This window comes from Terrapene carolina, unplaced genomic scaffold, assembly GCF_002925995.2.
Source record: "Terrapene carolina triunguis isolate 2854851 unplaced genomic scaffold, T_m_triunguis-2.0 Scaffold96, whole genome shotgun sequence".
Classification (NCBI taxonomy): Eukaryota; Metazoa; Chordata; order Testudines; family Emydidae; genus Terrapene; species Terrapene triunguis.
In genome coordinates, this window is record NW_020664447.1 from 42,213,577 (window position 1) to 42,235,164 (window position 21,588).

Here is a 21,588-nt window from a genome sequence, read left to right on the forward strand (position 1 = left end):
ATGAGGGAGATTCTAACATCAGTGGCAATTGAGGACTCTGGAAGAAATTTATCTCCTGTCCTCTCCACTAGCTGCTGTGTCCTCTCAACAGGACCAACAGCACAGATGGAGCCAGATCTGACTTTCTCATTGTTGAGAGATCAGATGTACCAGTGGAACTAGCTTCACCTCTGTTTAGAAAGATCAGCCCAGACAGGCTCAAGAGTCTCCTATAACCAGCCTCAGCCACAACAAACAGGGACCTCCTCCTTGGGACTATGGTATCCAATGCGTATGGGACTGCTGCAACCTGTTTTTGAGCCCTCATAGTGGCCTTATTAGGGTCATGGTACCTGGAATCTGTGCTACCTGACAGGGAGTCTTACTACCCCTCTCCTTCAAGGGGTCTACCAAAATCTCCCCCTATGGAATAGAAGGAATATTATCTGGTACCAACAGGAATATTGTCCTCATCACCTAATGAGGCCATTGCTCCAGCCTCACTTGCAAGCCAGACAATTTCAAGAGTTGCTACAGAGTGTGGCGGAAGAGCTCCCATATCATCTTAGAGGAGATCCAGGACTCTCAACACAAGCTCCTGGATCTCTCTCAGCCTATGGGCTCCTGTTGGGTTGCATTCCTGCATATTAGAACTGGCAAGGTCTGTCTGGCACATGCTGGGTATCTTTGACCCTATCCCCAAGAGTACAGAAAAGCGATACTTTTGTCCCAGCTAAGGGAGCGGAGTTCTTGTTTACCCACCCTGCCCTTTACTGGTGATCCAGGCAGCCATAGAAAGATACAAACAACAACATACAAGGGCCACTCTGGCACATAAGGAGGAAGGTGTATACATATACCAGCCTTCAGTTTAGCATCTCAAACTATCAGGCCCGTCTTGCCAAATATGATTTCTCAAATTACTCTTAAGTTCCTGGACTTTAGGGACAAGTTACCTTAGGAAGATAGGACCCAATGTCAAGCCCCTACTGATAAGGGCAAACTAGTAGCCAGACCTCATTACAAGCTGTGGTTGATGCAGCCAATGCAGCAAATATGGCATCAAATCTAGGGCAGCTGCCATTGTGATGTGATGGGAATCATGGTTGCACTCTTCGGAGTTTCCCAGGGAAGTCCAAAACACTGTTGAAGACTTGCCCTTTAATCTTTTCAGCAAGAATTCAGATGAGTCTTTGCACTCGTTGAAAGACTCTAGAGAAGCCTTCAGCTCCCTGAATATATATACACTGGCCCCGAAGAGAAAATGCCATAAACAGCTCTACAAACGGAGATCCTTACCGCAACCTTCCTTTCACCAGGGCTTTTATGAGCCACCTTGCAAATGTCAGAAAATGGAATGGTCAAGAGACCTTGCACTTCCACTTCAACCACAGCTACTCAACCTCACCTGCCAACCAAGAGAGATTTTTGATGAGGCATCTGAGAGCTGCAAACCAGTACTGATGTTATCTCCACCCAATTCAGAGATCCACTTTGGGGTACACCTTGCAAAAATTTCCCACATTCTGTTTCCAGTCTGCTGATCCATTTACCTCCCTAATCCTGTCTCCCAAGAAATGAGGCCTCACCCATGTCCAATTACTTATGTCAAGCCAGGCCTACACCATTAGTTTATTTTCCACCCCCAGTGACTTCATGAAGATATTGATAATCAAACTAGTGAGACTGGTATCCCAGGGGACACAACTATATCCCTTTTGTGGACAGCATTTTAAAAAGGTCATCATCCAGAACAGCTTGTTGCAAAGCAACAGATCAATCTTTGGAGATGATCTAAGTGCACAAATTTACAGTAAATCTGAGGAGCTCACACCATCCATTTAATAAAATCTCCCCATCTGGGAGAGGCAATACATATTGCTGTGGTCAAAGCGTCTGCATAATGAGATAGATTACCCAAAATCTAGACCTTTGCAAAAAGAATCACAGCAATCTGCTGTTAATTATACCACTTTGCCTTCAAATTCTGAGCCTGGACATCTCTTGCATAGATATTGTGCCATGGACAAGGCTCCAAGAGACCTACAGAAATTCCTGCTAGGGATCTGAAACTCCTCATCTGATGTGATGCAGAAGCAATGTCTCCTCCTCTTGATGCACACTTCAAGCATAGACCAGGTCATACTGAAAGGCGCTCCCTGTTTTAGATACTGGACCTTCAAATACTCATGTCTAATGCAAGTCTCAGGATGGAGAGAGCAATTACATTGTATAGCTCAGGGAGTATGGGGTTCATGTTAATGTAGGGAAGCTGGTGGTTCGAAGGGTCAAGTGCCAGCTTCAAGGGAGTATACTTCCTAGTACACTTAGACAGCACTACAACTACGGCATATCTACACAACTGAGAGTGGAGGTGGGACCAGTGTTTGAAAGTGATTTTTTTTTCATTATTAATTAATTCATCTAAATGTTTCTGTAGCTCTGGAAATGCTTTTCTAGTGAGAAAGTGAGGGGGCATGGCTTAAACTCAGTTTCCTAGCAACAAAGCTAAACTGCCTCTGAGATCTACACAGATCAAGGCACGGCATATTAGTCTCAGATTGGTCCAGAAGTTAACACTAGAAAAGAAGTTTAGATACCAGATTTTCCAGTCAGAAGGTGGGTGTTCACCTTGCTTTTCATAAAGCTGTTTGACAATCATCTAGCAAAAAGTGAGGTTTTACCAGGCATTGATTAGAGAGAGATGAATAAAGGGCAGAGGTGTCTTCACCAGGGCTAAACAAGAGAAATCTGAATGTCATAAGGAAAAAACAAACCAACAAATGAAAACCCTAATATTGCACTGAGAGATGAGACAGTACAGTGGGAATGGAATGAATTTCCTAAAGTGACGAGTGGGGGCCAGTGAACACAGCTTGGTGGGCTGGATAAAGTGCTTGTTTTGGTAGAGGAGTTGCACTGTGAATGGCAACCAAGACACATGTAGGGCTAGGGTGAGATCCAAAGATACAAGCAAAATGTTCAAGATATTTAAAGAAGTTGCTACAATCAGAATGATGAGGGAAGGGAGCCCCACTGTGAACAGTAGGAGGTCATGGATAAATGGAAGGCTGTTGCTGTATGCTAGTTAGTTTCAAAAGCTGTTTAGCAGATTGTGTATGTGCGGGAGGGGTAAATACTGAGAGAGCTGGGAGAACACAACTTTCTCAGATACTTATCTAGGAGGCAGATAATAGGCAGTAACTGGAAAGTGAGTTAATATCTAACCATTAGATGTTGGGGGCTATCTGAAGTCAATCTTTGTTTTTCAAGACACCACTCAACTGGTTCAGAACCAGCAGGTTTTATGCATAACATGGAGAATATCTTGTTGGTCTAATGAGAGCGGGGTCATTTAAAGAGATACTGTCAGCTCAAAATTTGGTCCAAAAATTAGATTTAGTAATAACAAGCTTTTACCAAACCATAAGACCAGACCGTATTCATGATCCTTTTCTCTTTAAAAAAAGAATGCATTGGAAACTTTTTTTCCTAAATAAACAGATATGCTTAGGCAGTGTCCGTAACCAAACCAGTGCGATCCTGAAAATGAAATGGTAATGAACAAAAGTTAAGCTAACTTCATTTGTCATTGCCCAACTTAAGTGAAATGCAGAAAATAAACAAATGGTACAAATGGCAAAAAGTAAATTGGATTTTTAAACTTCAGTTTTAATACTCTTAAGGGGTCTCTAACATAAGTAAGATTTTTTTAAAGTTGATAGTGTCCCTGTACCATTCATTTTTTTTTTTTTTTTTTTTGCATGCTTTGCAGGAATACATGGTTTACAGGAAACATACCTACATGAGATTGGATGGTTCTTCGAAGATCTCTGAGAGAAGGGACATGGTAGCTGACTTTCAGAACAGGTAATCTATTTATAAAAGCAATGGATTAAGCATTTGAGAAATGTTAAGTAAACTAAGTCACCGTCTCAAAAGGCTTACATACTAAATAGAAAATGTATGTATGGAGGGAAAGGGATGAGATGTAATGGAAATCAGTCTGATTGACCAGTGAAGTTTAGCTAACATCATGGAAGTTCCATGCTTTTTATTTTTGTCTCTTTTTGTTTGTTTGTTTTTAATTTCAAGTTAACCCTGATTAATTGAAAGTCCCACTGAACATGTGACACCTTCAAATACATGGCATTTGGTTAACCAGGATTTCTAATCCTGTGGCACTTAGGAGCGCCACAGGGCTGAAACTAAGCTTCTGTGAAATACAGTAGCACAAAGCAACTCTACAGTACCAGAAAATCTGTGCACAACTTCATCTCCATCAATGCATATTATACCCACTATCTGTATGTATATTTACTAACTCAAGTTCCCTCATGTAGTCATGGGATGTAACTTGCTAAGATGTTGCTGTGACAAATAGTCCACAGTCTGAGATGATGTGATGTTTATTGGTAAAACAACCCTTGTGAATGAATTGTTAACCACTGAGAACAAAATCACTATCCTTTCACAGCAATAGGATTTATAAAATACTGTTGGTTTCCATCTGCCAAGGGATAAAAATACAGGTTCTAGAGTACAGGATGGTCTTTGTGCTGGCCTTGTCAGAGTGGAATTGCAGTTTTGAAGGTGGAGCGGGATCTACATGTGAACTCTTTGGTTTTGAAAATAAAACCAAACATCAATGTCTTTGAGGCAGAAGGACTTGGAGGGATTGTGTGCTTTGTAGAGACTATTAGGTAAGCCTCCCTGAGCAGGAATATTTGAAAAGGGCAAACGTGTGCAAACCTTCAAGAAAAGTGAGATGAAAATACGCTACCTAATATTTAATTGATTCCAGCAGTCAAAACAGGTTTCCAACTGGTTATGATCTCCTCTCTAGAATTTTAACACTTCTTCCTATAAGAAGTTCAGCAAATTATTTTTATTAATGAATAGAACAGATATCAAGAAAAATAATCATTTCAGCTAGAAATTCCTTTGATATAAAGGTCAGCCAGTCTAAACAAGAATTCCTATAAAAAGCTATTTAAATTCCCCTTGTGCAGTATTTATTTGTGAGGAATAAGTACAGGAAAAAATCTGACTGAGACTAAAGGCTGTTCTGCAGGATGTCCTGGCAGGACACTGTTAACACACAACTATAGAACTACGATACATTCATAAGGTCTATAGTAAAATCCTCCCTCTCTCCCTTCCCTCTGACATTTCCAGAAAAGGATACTTGGACCTTTCAAAACTGCAGATTTCATGCATCATCCTATTATTGATATCACATAAATAGTCATTCAGCTTCAAAATATTTTACAATAATTCACTACTGTAGCCTCACGACATTCTTGCGAAATAGATAAGTAATGTTATCTGCATTTTACAGATAAGGAAAATGAAGAAAACAGACTGTAGTTTGTCTCTCAAAATCAGTGTCACAGCTAGGGCCAGAATTCAGGAGTTCTTAGATCCTAGACTTATGCTCAGGCGACTAGATCTTGCCTTTTTCTATCATGCTGCCAAGACAGTATAAGTATAAGCCAAGATAGCTGGAAAATCAGCTTGTTCCTTTTATTAAAAAATAAAATAAAATAAAATTGTTGGGACCGCGAAGAAAACATTCAGTTTAGGAACAATTTTTTATCTATGTAATATTTTCTGAGTTCCTCTTCCTTTATTCTTTACCAGTAAGATATTTATAGTTAGACAGGATCTTTTGAGTTCATCAGCTTCTGTTCATTTCGCCACTTGACATCCTAATCTTAGATTTACAGGTGGCTCTATGAAAATGTTTGTGAAACTACAGATCAGGAATCATGACTTCAGAGGGTGAATGAGTAACATGGACCAGATGAACACGTCCTATGTTGTAATCAAGTATAAGAAGCCTCCACTATGTTTTTAAAAGAACATTCCGTTGTATGAATAGCTGCAGTCACAGGTGTCTTTAAGCATCACTGAACTGTATTTTAACTCCCTTTCTTTCTCTCCCTCTCCACTCACCCCTTTTTCTCAAACCATCCAATGGGAGTTAGGTGCCTAAATACCTGTAAAAACCTCCTGGGGGTTTCTTTTCTAGCTCGTTATATAGTGTAATGTTCGTAATGATGACATAAACTAAGCAGATTTTTTTTTCCTCTCTTCCTGTCTGCAGGAATGATATCTTTGTGTTCCTGTTAAGCACAAGAGCTGGAGGATTGGGCATTAACCTCACAGCTGCAGATACGGTAGGTGGATAGCTTAGTATAGTAACACCAAATCTCAAGACCTATGTCTGTAGAAGGTTAGTTAGCTTGCTGGTATTTTGGTTAATTTCAGTTGTAACTGTTCTCTTGTTTTATCGTGCCTTCACATATCCCAAACATCCTTTTCTCTCAAGCTTTCCCTACCTTTCTTTTTCTCTATTCTGTAGCAAAACTGATAGCCTTGTCTGTGTGAAACTCTGAGCTGTCTCAGCCATGTTTTTTTTAAATACCACCATTCTTATCAAGAAACTGCATTATCTTATTGATTCCACTCATATCTGGGAAACATTACTGCAGTTTGTGGCATGTATGAGAAATAAAGGAACAGTTTGTAGACAATTGCAGACCTACAGCAGGCTCTGTGAGATCTTGGAGACAACCCTACCTCTAAGAGTTTTTAATGTCTGCTTTATGGGTGAACCTGGAATGTAACTGAATGACACTGGGAGCTTACAAATAGTAGATACAGGTCTGTCTCATCTTACGCGGGGGTTCCGTTCCGCGGTTAGCGCGTAAAGTGAAAACCGCATATAGCCAAAACCCCATTGAGTTCAATGGCGGGCGAAATCGCCCGCACTACAGGTATAGTATTAAATCTGTTGTTTTTCTCTTTTTTTTTTTGTTTTTGTTTTTGCCGACCGCGTAAAGTTGAAATGCGCATGTTAAATGCGCGTAAGATGTGACAGACCTGTAATACATTTTCAGAATGGATTGTACTTTGCCGCTGGACAATTTAAACTTAAGCTTCAGTAGTAAAAGAATATGGTAACCTACCTCAGCAAAATTATTACAGCACTGTCCATTTTGAAAGCATTTGTGAAGTCAGAGAATGGGCAGAGCAGCCAATAAGCCAGGCTGTAGTACTTGTTGAATCTGTCAGTAGATTAGTACAACTCTGGCAATACAATTTAAGAATAATGGATCAACTTTCCATTTCATGTCTACACCATATCAGATGGCTGTGTATGAATTGCTATTGGATCACTTTAATTCACCTTTTAGGACTTTAAAATTGGCAGTTGAGTTTCAGTGGCTTTTTTTCTGAGATTATAAAAATTAGTTCAAAAAGCATGCACTGCTAAAAGAGAAGTAGAAAAGAAGAGACATAATGTTGGCATTCAAGGGGGCATAGACTGAGTATCTTCTAAAAGGTGCTATACAACTTGCATGATAAATCAAAGAAAATGGAATTATTGCTGGGACTTTTTCCCACCAAGTGTATGTACAGAAAGATATTTCACGTGTCAAATAGCCACTATAACTGAGAATCTTGCCATAATCCATCACCCAGCTGAGGTTAATAGGATAAAAAAAAAATGTGCAATAAGTAAACAAAGAAATAAGCACAGCAGTCACGTTAATTAACATAGTGAGCACATTTTGAGCCTTCCAAGCAACAGTTGGGACTTGCCTGGCTGTACAGCATCTTTTCAGTGAAATACATTAAAAACTTGTTTTGGTGTTTGTCTTTTGTTTATTCTTTCAGTCTGATAAACTTAAGTTTTAGAATGTCTCTTAAGTATCTGTTTGAGACTAACTTTAGTAAATAATGCATGGAATTGAAATCTATTAAATTAAAGGCATTACATTTAAAATGGATGAAAGGAACTATATTTTAATTAACCAATGGAATTTGCTGCTACAGGATCTTAAGTTTCCAAAAAAAGGTGACGCTTTAAAAAAATATGAATAAGAGCACAATTATAAATTACTGAGGGTAAGAACTACAAAGATTTCCTACCCTAATGCTTCAGAAGATTAGATCGCCACCAGCCAAGATCAGGAAAACATTTCTCCTTCCACTTACCCATGGTATAATATTGCACAATTGTATAGGTGAATTGCAGGGGAGAGGTGTCTTCTGTTGAAGCATCTGTCATTAACTACTGAGACAGGATACCGGACCATATGAATCATTGATCTATTCCAATGCTTGTAATCTTTTTAGTTTGTGTATGCTTAGATTTGACAGCAAGTGAGACTGGCTCTTGGTCTCAGAAAGGCAGCAGGCTTCTGAGCCTAAAATCTCCATACCCTCTCCCTTTTTCAACCAGTCTGTCCCCATTTGCAGCCTCTTAAAGAAATGAGAACAAAGCAAGCACCCACAGGGTTACCTGTACAAACAAAGATGGATAGATGTCAGACACTTTCACATTGTTTGGTATAACCAATATAGTTCTTAATTTGGGGTATTTTGAACTGGAATTTTGAGATTTATAGGTAGATATGGATACATTTTTTTGTCATGGTAAAATTAAGCAAAATTCTTGGAACAGTGATGGTAAAAATGTACAAAATCAGGGTATGGTGGGGGAGGAGGCCGAAGCCCAAGGGTGTCTGGGGCACTGACAGCCCGAGCCCCACCGCCACCGGGGGCTGACAGTCCAAGCCCCACTGCCGCCTGGGGCTGGAGCTGAGTCTGAAGCAAAGAAGTGATGGAGGTCTGTTAAAGTCATAGAATCCATGACCTCCATGACCAAATCGTATCTTTGCTGATAGACTACTCTCTTGCTATGGTTATAGTGTTCTTCTAAAACATGAAAGGGCTTGCACTGTGAAATTAAGAATGATTGACCTAGATTTTCTGCAACTTTATTCTGTTACACTAAGGATTTATTTGGGAGATTCCAAAGTTACATATTTCAAAGGCCAAAGAAGAGGCTGTATATCAACAGAAGCACAAAGAGCTTCACATGACTTGAAAACAAGGAGTTCTTGCCTGTTTTTATTGAGTCCATTTAATCTGCTTTTCTTTTGGATTTATTGAAGATACTGTCTTCTGAATTTGAATTAGGGCAACTATATTTTGATATATAAAATACTTGCTCTGAATAGTCATCTTTACTCCTCCTCTAAATGTACAAATCCATTTACCCTTTACATGTTGGTCAAATCTGTTCTGCTAATGGGATGATGGTAGCTACTGCTAGTGTTCTGGGAAAACCTTGATAGACAACTTTGTGCCAGATGTTTCTGCTCCCACCTAAGAGACAGACTGCTCAGGAGCTCCGGCTCTCTCCACTATTTTAAATCAAAAGCCTGGTGAAATTCTTCTAGTACTTTTTTTCCCCCCCCTCTTTAGATTATTCTTTGTTTTCTCTCACCACCTTCCCCCACAGCACAGAGTTGTTTTCTCTATCTAGGGAACTCGGCAACTAGCCGGTGCAAGAGGATGGCAAAGCAGAAAGTGCACAGTGCAGGGGACCCCTTCTCCTAGAGCACAAAATGTCTCTTGTACTCTTAGGTACCCCATATTTATGGGGCTCTCCATAACCTTAAATATGTTGCATCCCTGTAACATCTTTGGCCTCTAGATAGGGGCCAAACTCTTCAACAACAGAAAGCCATACGACTCGCGTCAGCCCCCAAACCTGACATTCAGGAAGAAACCATTGCTCCCAGATTCAGCATGGCTCTCAAGTCAGCATCAGAAGACCAACAGCAGTACATGCACTTTGCAAAGAAAAACAAGAAGACTGGCAAGCAAGACAAACCTTCCTCCTACAAGGGAAAATTATTTTGGAGCTCCTCTCTTGTAGTAGATATATGGGGAAGCAAACCTTCCACTTCCATACCTGCAGTGACTTGCTTGGTCAGCATTTCTGGTCTTCCTGTTCCTGTGCAAGAACTCTTCCGACACCCCTCTCTCCCCGCCAGTGCAGTTGGATGGTAATACTAATGGGTCAGAGGGCGGGCACTGCCCCTACAAGATAAGGGTCACATGTGAGGCCCCATCAACCAACAATTATATTAAAGAAAACCCTCAGGCAACTCCTTCATGAAGTCAGAATCCTCCTTGGATACTTTGCCCCATGAGATTGGGAGTTTTCCAGTTAGGAGAAATCTGAAGCTGGCTCCCAGGTCAGGTCATTTGCCCACAAATTCTTCAATACCATGGTGAAATAGGTGATCCTAGCACTCAGCCTGCATCAGATTCCTGATTACAGCAAGGGAGAACTGAAACCCTCCATGCAGAAAAGGATTCCAGTATAAATTCAGAAAACAGCCAGGACTCTTCTTGTATGTGTCAGCATTAATGAGGTAATTGGATAAGAACAAAACAAGTCCATGAAAGATAGACACCTCAACAGACCATTTATGAAGCAGTAAGGATTCTAAAAGAAGAATCAATTTCATATGGAAGTGTCTTAAACTGAAAAGATGTTGTAGCAGTAGGGTTGAAAAACCAACCACCTGATACTTTTTTATCTGAAGAAAAATAGGAGAGCTTCTGCAGTCTTGCATAAGCTACCTTAGTTCTTGGTTTCCTTAACATTTGGAGTGCTTCACTTTTCAATCTTAATGTTTTTTTTAATTTCTGTTTTGTATGGTATATGTATGTAAAGTATTTTGGGATAAAAATGGAATATAAATTTAAGATGTCAGTTGATGTTTGTGATAGGAGCACCAAAAGATATTTTTTTTCTGATTTGAGAGAAGACATTGTTCTTGTACAGAAACCCTTTACATGAACTGCTCACTTAGAATGAATTTTTGCAAGCAAATCATACAGTCTCTAAAAATGGGTTTTATAATATAGATGGTGTCAGGCAACTCTTATTTTTTGCATTGTAATAAACTTTAGAATTCTGTTCATCCAAGCAAAATATGTCAAGGTAGATAGGACTTCCTCAGTTGTTCCATAGGATTCCAAACACTAATGGTAATCAGCAGTTTGGAAGCACCTGAAGTGCAGTGCAAAGGATTTTACAATCCTGTACCATGGAAGGCTTTGAGAGACTTTAGTCTGCCGTTAGCAAGTACAGCAGAATAAAGTCCCCACAGTGGCAGGTTCTTTTCTTTTCTCAATACATACATCTAAATGCAAAGTGTTCTAGTCATTTTAACCCTATCTGTGCTTCTCTGATGTTCCTATGCAGGTAATTTTCTACGACAGTGACTGGAATCCAACAGTGGACCAGCAGGCCATGGACCGGGCACACAGACTGGGTCAGACGAAACAGGTCACTGTGTACCGGTTGATCTGTAAAGGCACCATTGAGGAGCGCATCTTGCAGAGGGCAAAAGAGAAGAGTGAGGTAGGAATGAAGAAGCCATCTGGAACAAGAGTTGGGGTAGAGTGGTTAGCAGAGAGTTCAACTGTGGAATTGCTCTGGGAAGTAGAATAGTCTCTTCAGACATACAGAGAGAGACCCATATGGGTATCTCTATGCTAAAGGGAAAAAAATAGTATCCATATTATAACAGGGGAGCTGCACTGTGTAATGTGGATAGAGCCCAGGTGGTATCATGTCATGTGGTTAACCCCCCCCCACTGTGCCAGTTTAGACTAAAGCTTATGCTGTTGTTAATCTAGGGATTCCAATTTTTCTGGTGTAGACAAACCATCATGGCACACCAACCACTTAATTCTACAAAACTAAACCACTCTGCCTACAATTTCAAATATGTGATCTTATCTTATCAAATATGTGTAGAATTTTTTCAGAAAGTTTTGACGAAAACCAGACTCTGCGTATTTGAGATATGAAGGTTCCCAAAAGTGCTCAACATCTTGCAGAATCAAGCAGTAAATGCTTTAAAACCTTGAGCCTCACAACACCTTCAGGGAGCACATCTATACTTGCAAAAATTGGGTGCACAATTAACCATTGTTAGTGGTAGCAGCATTGAAAGTTGTATTGCAGACAGGGCTCAGGAATTGTACCATTTTTCCTCTGGATTAGACTTTGACTACATTAGAGCCTTCAATCAACTGTGCTTTGGTTGGTTGTATTGCAGCAATTGATGCACCGCTAATTGAGTGCATCCACATTGCCCACCCTGAATCAGTGTATGTTTTCCCCTTTGCATGCAGATTAGGGCTGCCTAACACCGAGTGGTTTGGGAGGTGGCTGTCATCTTTGACAGTTGACAAATACTCCTGACCTTTTTATACTATAGCTTCCACAGTTATTACCACCCGTGATGACTTGGGCATTTGATTTTTGTCAGTGTAGATCCACCGAGAGAGGTTAAGGGACTTGGTCATGTCCACACATTGAATTGTTGTCAAATCTAGGGTTTAGAACCCAGGCCTCCTAAAACCCTAAACCACATAGCCTCCCATGTAAGTCACTTGAAAAATAGGGATAGTAATACCTACCTCACAGGGGGCTGAGGATTATTAATTAATATTTGTTTGGTACTGGGTTAAATTCTGTTGTTGGGTTTATCAGGATAGAATAATCATAACTTTTTTTCCTGACTTTCACCATTTTAACTAGCACCTTTTCCTAGTTAGTATTTAGTAAAGAGAAAAGAAAATAGCTCATGGTTTCTCTGTTTATATTTTCTTTACTTTTAGATCCAGCGGATGGTGATTTCAGGTGGCAATTTCAAACCAGACACCTTGAAACCCAAAGAAGTGGTCAGCCTTCTGCTGGATGATGAGGAACTCGAGAAGAAATGTATGTGCAGTGCACGTTGTTCTCCTTCTCCTTCTGTCTTGTGCTTCACTGGTTTAGAAATCTTTCCTCTCAACCTCTACAAACACATGCACCGTAGATAACCCCTTCTGTTTCCTGGCTTATTTTGTATCACTAATTGTTTTTAGTTCAAGCTGGTTTCGTATCGCTATTGAGTGAAATGGGTGTAAGATATGTGATGGTGCAGTATAAAGTTTTTAATGTCACTTTTTTAGGATCACCATATTATTCATGAATGACAAAGCTTTGGCCAAATAAATGCTAATAAGAACTTTATATTTCAGCAGACATTTGGATGTGCAATGTAGATGCACATTTTGATACCACTTGAGAGAAGAATTTCCCAATAAGGCTTTTACTTTTCTGATTTCAGGGAGTTTGAATCTAGCATTACTCTTTAGGGACTTTCAGTGTGTTAGTGTAATATTGCTGGGTTTTATCCATGGCTTTTTCTAGAACCAGAGTCTTTTGTGAGATAAAGAATATTTATAGAGGGATAGGAAATAGCTTTGCGAAACTGTGATTCTTACATTACGCTTTTGCTACCTTTGTTTCCTGACAGTGCGTCAGCGTCAGGAGGAGAAGCGGCAGCAGGAGGAGACAAATCGTGTGAAAGAACGTAAACGAAAGAGGGAGAAGTATGCTGAAAAGGTACTTTGATGCAAGGATTGTGGTGGGGAAGAGTCTGAAAGGCTTTAAGCAGGGGTTCTCACACTATTACATAGTATGGACCAGGTTTTAATACAAAGATGGTTTCATGGACATCCTCTTCTCCGATTGCTTACATATAAAAGTAATATTAGGAAAATATGTAATGTATCTTTTACTTGTATCTTTCTGTCTTTTAATGCAACTTGCAGCTTGGAAATAACGAAGCGCTATGCGTGTATACAGCTCTCTGAACCACCAGTGATCACAGAGCCATTTGGAACCCCCTAGTTTAAAGAACTAAATGACATAATACTTTTCTGTTTTCATAGTTCATAAATCAGAGGCTTACTGATGCTGTCATCTTATCAGATTTTGTTCTGGGAATGTACAAATGGAATGTAAATTCAATACCCGATACCAGTAAAATCTCACTATCTGAATGGCTTAATGAGAGGGGAAACAGAAATTTGTAACATCAGAATTTCATTTTCTGGCTATTTGGATTTGCATAGTCTGAATTTAAGATATTGGAATTTGGATAATCAGAGTTTATAAGAAAGCATTTCATGCTCACTTTTAAAAAAAAATTTGAAATCAAAATCCTCTAACTCTTCAGTAGCGGAAATGCTGATACCTCATTCAAGCCATATTAAAAAACCTTACTAAATCTAATGTACGAGCTCCTGGTGCATCTGGTGCCATGTCCTCCAAAAAAAATCCCAACACGCCTTATTGGTAAATGCCATGCATGGCCTTTATCTTGTTATATTGCACTGGATGGTGGGCTTCCCAGTTTACTTGCACCATTTCTTCTTCCTTAATGTGTTTTCAGTCCTTGTATTACTGGTTTGTTTTGCTTATCTGCAGAAGAAAAAGGAAGATGAGTTGGATGGCAAGAGAAGGAAAGAGGGCATGAACCTGGTGATCCCATTTGTTCCGTCTGCTGATAACTCCAACCTTTCTGCTGATGGGGATGACTCATTCATTAGCGTAGACTCTGCCATGCCCAGCCCCTTCAGTGAGGTGAGACTGTCTTTAAACCATCTCCTTAGTCTCGTGGTCTTTAGGACTCTTGCTTTCTGCTCTCTAGCTAGAGTGGAACCCGTGTACTATTAGGGAACCAGAGATGTCTTAACCTAATATTGACCCATGAGTTCAAACCAGTCTATCTAAAATGTAGACGCTAAAATAATCTTCCCCTTCCACTTCTCTGATGATCTCATCATTGTGTCTCTTTCACTGACTCTGTCTTTTTCTACGTCAAGCCCTTCCTCTTTACCTTCAGACTCTGCATAGCTCCACTCCTGCCTGCATTCCAGCTTGTTTCCTCCTACCCTCCCCTTCCTCATCTTTATGTTCTCTTCACATTTGTGACTTTGTACCTTTTTTCTTATCACCACTTCCCATGCCTGGAACAGTCTCTCTTTTTGTGAACCAAGCAACTTCCCTCTCTTCCTTCAAATACCTCCTCAAAGCTCAGTTTCCTTGTGTAATCATCCATCACTAGTCTCTCCTAGAGCTCTTTCTTCTCCCTCATGTGTTTCTGGTCCTTAATTGTTGTGTTCTCTAATTTAAACAAACATACCTCACAGCACAGATCTTGTCTTCCTTCATGTTTTTAAAGAGCCATGTTCTTCTATAGTACTAAATACATATTATTGTTTTTATACCAGGTTGAGTTAATAAATAAAAATAAATAATATATGGAGATATACCTATGTCATAGAACTGGAAGGGACCCTGAAAGGTCATCAAGTCCAGCCCCCTACCTTCACTAGCAGAACCAAGTACTGATTTTGCCCCAGATTCTTAAGTGGCCCCCTCAAGGATTGAACTCACAACCCTGGCTTTAGCAGGCCAATGCTCAAACCACTGAGCTATCCCTCCCCCCCCAATAATTAATTAGTTAATTAAGATCCTTCACTAATTACTAAAAGGTTTTGATTAGCAGTAGTAGTGGAGCAGAGAACAGGATTCTCAACCTTTCTCCTTCTGAAGTGGGTGCTCTCTTGAGGGTAATCTGCATGGGAATCAACAAGGTTGAATGAAGAGGAAAAAAAGGTTCTCTTTGGATCTCTGCCAAATCCCTGAATCTCCCATTTTTAAAGCTAGCATGTATTTTAGTTCAGAGTTGAACATTAAACATGGGATGGAGAATTTAATTTTGCACTGTGTGTAAGTAGAGGACATGGTGTGGTGAGACAGGATATATATCATGTTTCCTGTCTTGCATTGAGAGAGAGCCAGGGCTAGCTGTCAGCTAATTGCCTGGTAGTAAAATGCTCTTTAATCTAGTTGCACGTTTTCTAAAGTTCTTAGCATGCTTTTACCCTTGCTGTAAACAAGCTGATGGGTTTTGTCACTGTGCTGTCTAGATCTCCATCAGCAGCGAGTTGCATATGGGGTCTATCCCTCCTGATGAAAGTAGCAGTGACATGCTGGTGATTGTGGATGATCCAGCCTCTTCAGCACCACAGTCAAGGGCCACAAACTCTCCTGCTTCCATCACTGGCTCAGTCTCAGATACCATGAATGGTCAGTACTCTTCACTTACGCTAATACTTACAAGGAGTAGTCAAGCCTGGTCTTTGTATATCTACATAATATAGCCGTTTTACCCCCACTTTATGCCTGCCTTGTAGGATTTAGTGAGGGGTGAAAAGGTGTAAGAAAAAGTTTTCTCATTATGAATTTTTTTCAGCGTTGGCAGATAGTATCATCTACTGATGTATTCAGTCATCCATCGTGCTTTACCATTCCCATGATATGTAATACAAGTGTTTTTTGTTCCTGTGATACAATGGTCCATTCCCCTTTTTGCAATGTGTACGTATCAGCAAAGCTCACTGCTGTTACTAGACAGCTGTGTAAAGAAGTAGAATCCTCCATAGGACCATTCAGTTATATGTCTAAGCTTTTCCCTGATCTCACTCTGGAGCCCAGGGACAGGTTCTGTATTGCCTACCTTTCTGTTGTATGATTGAGCCAGCTGTAATTGCATGACATTAGCTACCATAATTCTATATTCCAAAATAATTATAGCCCTAGTTTTTGATGGGTTTCTTTACAGGTAGCAAATGGAAAAGCCAGAGTATCTCCAAATAAGAATGTTTTTTCCCTGAGATTAAAGGAGAGTTCTCCCCTGGATTTAGTAGCGGGGCTCACAGTCATGACAACTAATTGGAGTTAGTGAGGTGTGACTAATGAGAGGAAATTGAGGAACAAAACTTGTGTATTTGTTTTTTCATGGGGGTTGATGGTTTAGTTACTAGCAGGCTGATGTAGATGTCAGGTATGTGTGAAGTTGTATTTAACTCATGAGTCACCTTGTGTATTACAACAACTAATATTTTCATCTCCTCCTTCGTTGTTTAAGGAATTTCAATCCAAGATACACCTGTCACAGGGAGAGGTAATTCAAGTAGAAGCCGGGGTCGCCCTAAAGGTTCAGGCAGTGGATCCAAAGGCACAGGGAAAGGCCGGAGCCGGAAGTCAACAGCAGGAAGTGCAGCTGCAATGGCAGGCGCCAAAGCAGGGGCAGCGGCGGCCTCTGCAGCAGCATATGCAGCATACGGGTACAATGTGTCTAAAGGTAAGGGAGACTGCTACATAGAGCAAACTAAATGGTGTTTTGATGTAAGGCTGTTCAGACATCCTGCCAGGGAACAGGAATTGAATTATAGTATCTCTAGAGTCTTGTGTTCTTTCTCATTGCGATTCAGTCATGTAGCTGTACTGAATGGCATGTAATATGATGTCAGAAGATTGTGATAATACAGCAAGTTCCACCACCCCAATGCAGGGGGAAGTAAGAGATTGGGAGCACTACCTCTAACTCCCCTCTAGGTTTTTGCTCTTATGTATTCTAGGCAGAAATCTTGCTTTCCCTTGGATTACGTAGCACTTCATGCATTTCCTTCCTCTGTCAGTGAAATGGGATTTTGTTCAGTCAGATTAGACAGCGCTGCTTACCACTGAAACATGGCTGTTGCTGTTCTTTGCGGTTGTCATGTGGTAGCTCTGTAGCTATAGCTGTAGAGCCAGAACTTCAGCTGTTTGATTTGACATAACTCCATTGAAATCAGTTGGTGCTACAGTGATTCACACATGCTAAGGACCTGGCAAATTGGTGTATACCAGATGGGCTATGGCTCCCACTTAGACCTCTCTCCCTTATGTGATCAACAGGCTCAGACAATTCATAAGCACGAGGTGGTCAGTGAAAGCAAGTTGGATTAAAGAGCATGAATTAAGGGTCCGTTAATATATTCCTTTAATGTAAATGCAAGTCATAGAAGTTACATTTTGTGTTGCTGACAAGCCACAGTGTGTGAATGGTGTGTTCACGTGGAATCTGTTTTTTTGTTTTTGTTTTTTGTTTCCCCTGTTGCTAGGTATGTCTGCAAGCAGCCCTCTCCAGACATCAATAATTCGGCCTGCTGGACTTGCAGACTTTGGACCTTCAAGCGCCTCTTCTCCTTTGAGTTCCCCCTTGAGCAAAGGCAACAGTGTTTGTGGGACCCCAAAAAGCTTAAATGTGACCAGCACTATGATACCAGAAACCCCAGTTCGGAAACAAAGCAAAGGAGCCCACACCTCGGGTGGGCGGTAGTAAATTTGAGCCCTGGAGCTTACCTTAACCATATTGGCTTTCAAAGTAGCCCACCCTGCCAGCAGAAGGCATGCAGATAAATGCCTGTTGCCATCCCACATGTATGTGAAAAGAAAATCACAGCACAATGGGGATGGGTGGTTTACGTGAGCACTTTGATTATGTGTATCCAAAAAAATTACTTTTGCAGATTCTGTGAGGAGTATGGATAAGGAGTGGGGTTAACTGAGAATGTTTCAGATTAGTTTTTCAATTAAGATTTACTGACACATCCTACAAGCGTGCTGTGAAAGAGATCCTGCAGCTATTTGTGTTTGTGGACACACCAGTGTACTGTCCTTCCTCTTCTTTCAGCTTCAGATGGAGTTCAGCTCCATTCTTATTCTAAGAAATCAGTATCTGAACTTGGAGGGTATTCTATGAAGTCAGAGAAACCCTTTGTGCTGAGGACCTGACAGTGCATTTGAGGGTGTGCCCATCCAGGGGAGCTGGGTGGTTGAATAGTCTGGCTTCTCTAGTGTGAATCAGTAGTGAATCTAGGGATTCTATGAAGAATTATCTGAAGACCTTGATTTCAAGGCCACGGGAAAGAAATCTCACAGTTTCCAGGGTCTGGACTCTTGTCAGCACTATGCTTTTGAATCTGTTCTAAACATCTGGCAGGAGCTGGAACCACAGTTGGACAGAATATGCTTATTTAGTGTTGCTATGTCTGCTTCACAGAGAGAAAGAAGCTTCAAGTAACTGGTTTACATTTCAAAGTCCAGGTCTGTTAGCATTGAGCATTTGCTATGTTGGATTTAACAATGATCTCTCTCATTCTGATCTATGCTGAACTCTTAAAAGGTGTAGGAACCATCAGGCTCTCCTTGTGTATGTTTCAAGAAGAGGGAATGCTGATGTGTAGGGGGAAGAAGTTCATTGCTATTCCTCTCATTGTGCAGTTGCAGAACTTGCTGACATTGCCTTTGGGTACTGCAGCTTGCTATGCCACAAGGGGAGCAATGGGCAACTTTACTGAAACGAGGAGTGTGCCAGTCAACTCCCTGGGGAAAATGAAGTCCCCCCATTCCAAGCACCTACACAGTATGTTCTTCCAGCATGTTTCCCATTTGTCAGTGATTGTCTCACACAGCAGCTTGGCTGAGTTCATTACAATGTGCAGGCACTAGTAGCCAAGCCCCATAAGACTTATAGAAGCCATTAAAGAGAACAGGAGTGCTGTCAGTGCCGCTCTGTGTCCTCATTCTCTCAGATTTCTCTTTCCCCATCCTAAATGCACAAACCTCTCTATAGCCCCTGACTTGGCTGTAAGTGTTGTCTGCATTGCACTGAGACATGGGGGGGGGAGCAGTTCTCCTGTCAGGCTCATTGAAATCAAATGGTTATACTACTGGGGCACTTTCATCCCTTGTGAGAGAAAGAGAAGCAAGTTATGAGTTACAGGTCTCTGCTGTGACAGCAGATGATGATTTTTTTTTTCATCCCCAAACCCCTTGCCTGGCATCTCACAGTGTGAAGCAAGTGCTTCTTGTGGGCTCTGCCTCAAATTTGCACACCTGAAAATAGCAGAACTGAGTTTAGTTAGATTGATTTTTAAACAGATTTGTAGGGGATAATTGGGGGGGTGTCACTTAAATTAAATCATGAAGACTTCCCCCTTCCCCTCATATTCACATGTATATATGATATTTAGAGGGAATCAGAAAAATGCCAAGCCTTTTTTCTCTTTGAATGTGCTGTCTATTTTTATAACTGAACTTGTATATATGTATAAAAAGAGACACATCTTTCTTTTACTAATTGGAGAAGAAAATCTTAAATAAATGCAGTGAGATAATTTTATGTAAATCAGAGTCTCTGTGGTTTGTACTTGTGTAGCCATATGAATGGGGTGGGGTGGGGTGAGGTGAGGTAGTGAGGTGTGTGGGAGTCCGCACATCTGTGGGGATGTGTAAGTGTGCGTAGGCTTTGGAATCAGAAGGTCTGTGTTCGACCCTCCGAGCAATAGCGCACTCTAATTATTTTCCATTGTTATTGTTGTCCAATTAATTTACTGGATATGTACGTTTTATATAACTAAGCAACCTACTATGTGCCGTGCAGAGAGAACATGTACAGTACATTATAGGATAGCAGATGGATTTATTCCAAGGAAGGTCACAGATCTCGTGTCTGGAAAATGGTGGTTTAGTTCAACATGGTTGATTCCTTTTTCAGTGCTTCAGCCCATATAGTTATTCCGCTCCAATTTTCAAATGGAGTTGTCAAGGGCTTGTTTATATGCATTTTTTATTTTTAAACTGCTAGAAAGTTATGCCAGAGATTGAAATAATGCCATAGCAGGGTAAAGAAAATGGTTATCAGTATGAGCAGAACCTTGAGTATAGGAGGAGATTGCAAAAATTTATTATAATTTAATCTACAAAGGCTTAAAGTGAGGATACTAGATTTGATGTAGTCAAATTAATTTTTTTTTTTTAATTCTCAATGACCTGTCATGCTGTGTCAGGGAAGGTGATAGAAGCCTAATTGCTTGGGACGATTAAAGTAGACTGTGCAAACTCTAGAAGATATATAGCAGGGAACAATTATCTATCTCCCTCCCTTCATAGGCAGGGAGATAAACAGGATGACCTACACTAGGTCTACGTTACAGACCTATATCTGGGGATCACATGCATCACGAAAGCTCATGCTCCTATATGTCTGTTAGTCTTTAAGGTGTCACAGGACTCTTTGCTGCTTTTACAGACCTATATCTGTATTACTACGTCGCTCAGAGGTGTGAAAAATCCACACCCCTGAGTGACATAGTCATACCAACCTAAGCCCCAGGGTAGACAGCACTATGTTGGCGGGAGAGCTTCTCCACAGCTGCCATCTCTTGAGGAGGTAGATTAACTATGCCAATGGGAGAAGCTCTCCTGTCAGCATAGGCATGTCTTCACTTAAAATGCTGCATCGGCGCAGCTGCACTTAAGTGTAGACCTGCCTGAAGACTCTTCCACCTCTCACTCCTATGAAGGATTGTACTTTAAACTGATGAATTCTTCTTTGTTATCATTATGTGTAATGTATTGTCTGCATTGCACTGAGACATGGGGGGGGAGCAGTTCTCCTGTCAGGCTCATTGAAATCAAATGGTTATACTGCTGGTTATACTAATGGTTATACTACTTGATGAAGTTAGAGAGCAGTACATTTAAAGGGAATTAAAATGGATGCTGTTTTATTCAAAGTATAATTGACTTTTGGAATTCACTACTGCTGGAGATTATCAAGACAAATAGTGATGGGGCTTTTTTAAAAGGCAGCATAGTTTTATGACTGTCCATTAACACTGGGCATTATATGCACAATGCAAGAGAATATAATGGATATGCATAATGAAACCACTTGCTTTGAAGTGTCAGGTAGGAATTCTCACTGCCTCTTTACCCAGGTACTGTGTTGAACAATTGTCTTTCCTCTGAAGCATCAGATACTTGCCGCTTCTGAAAACAAGGTACTGGACTAAATGACTTTATGGTCTGAGCTGGTATGGCAAATTGTGTGTTGATACATTTGTGAGACATTGGGGATTGTATATGTCCATCATGCTGTTTGAGTGTAGCATTTACGCCTTTTTCCACTTTTTGCTGTAAAACTAGAAGTATAAATATTAACCACAGTTAACATTACTCTTTAGGATTTTAAAATTTTCATTTAAATCCCT

At 40.5% G+C, this 21,588-nt stretch overlaps 1 protein-coding gene across 1 annotated transcript in view; it reads left to right on the forward strand.

Annotated features, from left to right (window-relative positions):
• Positions 1 to 19,696, forward strand: part of INO80 (INO80 complex ATPase subunit) — a 127,994-nt gene extending 108,298 nt beyond the window's left edge. The window contains exons 28-36 of the mRNA XM_026651460.2: positions 3,755 to 3,849; positions 6,089 to 6,161; positions 11,060 to 11,218; positions 12,487 to 12,589; positions 13,170 to 13,258; positions 14,126 to 14,281; positions 15,634 to 15,793; positions 16,635 to 16,850; positions 17,653 to 19,696. Coding sequence (XP_026507245.1) covers positions 3,755 to 3,849; positions 6,089 to 6,161; positions 11,060 to 11,218; positions 12,487 to 12,589; positions 13,170 to 13,258; positions 14,126 to 14,281; positions 15,634 to 15,793; positions 16,635 to 16,850; positions 17,653 to 17,870 — 1,269 coding nt within the window. The 3' untranslated portion in view covers positions 17,871 to 19,696. The remainder of the gene's footprint in view (positions 1 to 3,754; positions 3,850 to 6,088; positions 6,162 to 11,059; positions 11,219 to 12,486; positions 12,590 to 13,169; positions 13,259 to 14,125; positions 14,282 to 15,633; positions 15,794 to 16,634; positions 16,851 to 17,652) is intronic.
• The last annotated feature ends 1,892 nt before the right edge of the window (positions 19,697 to 21,588 follow it).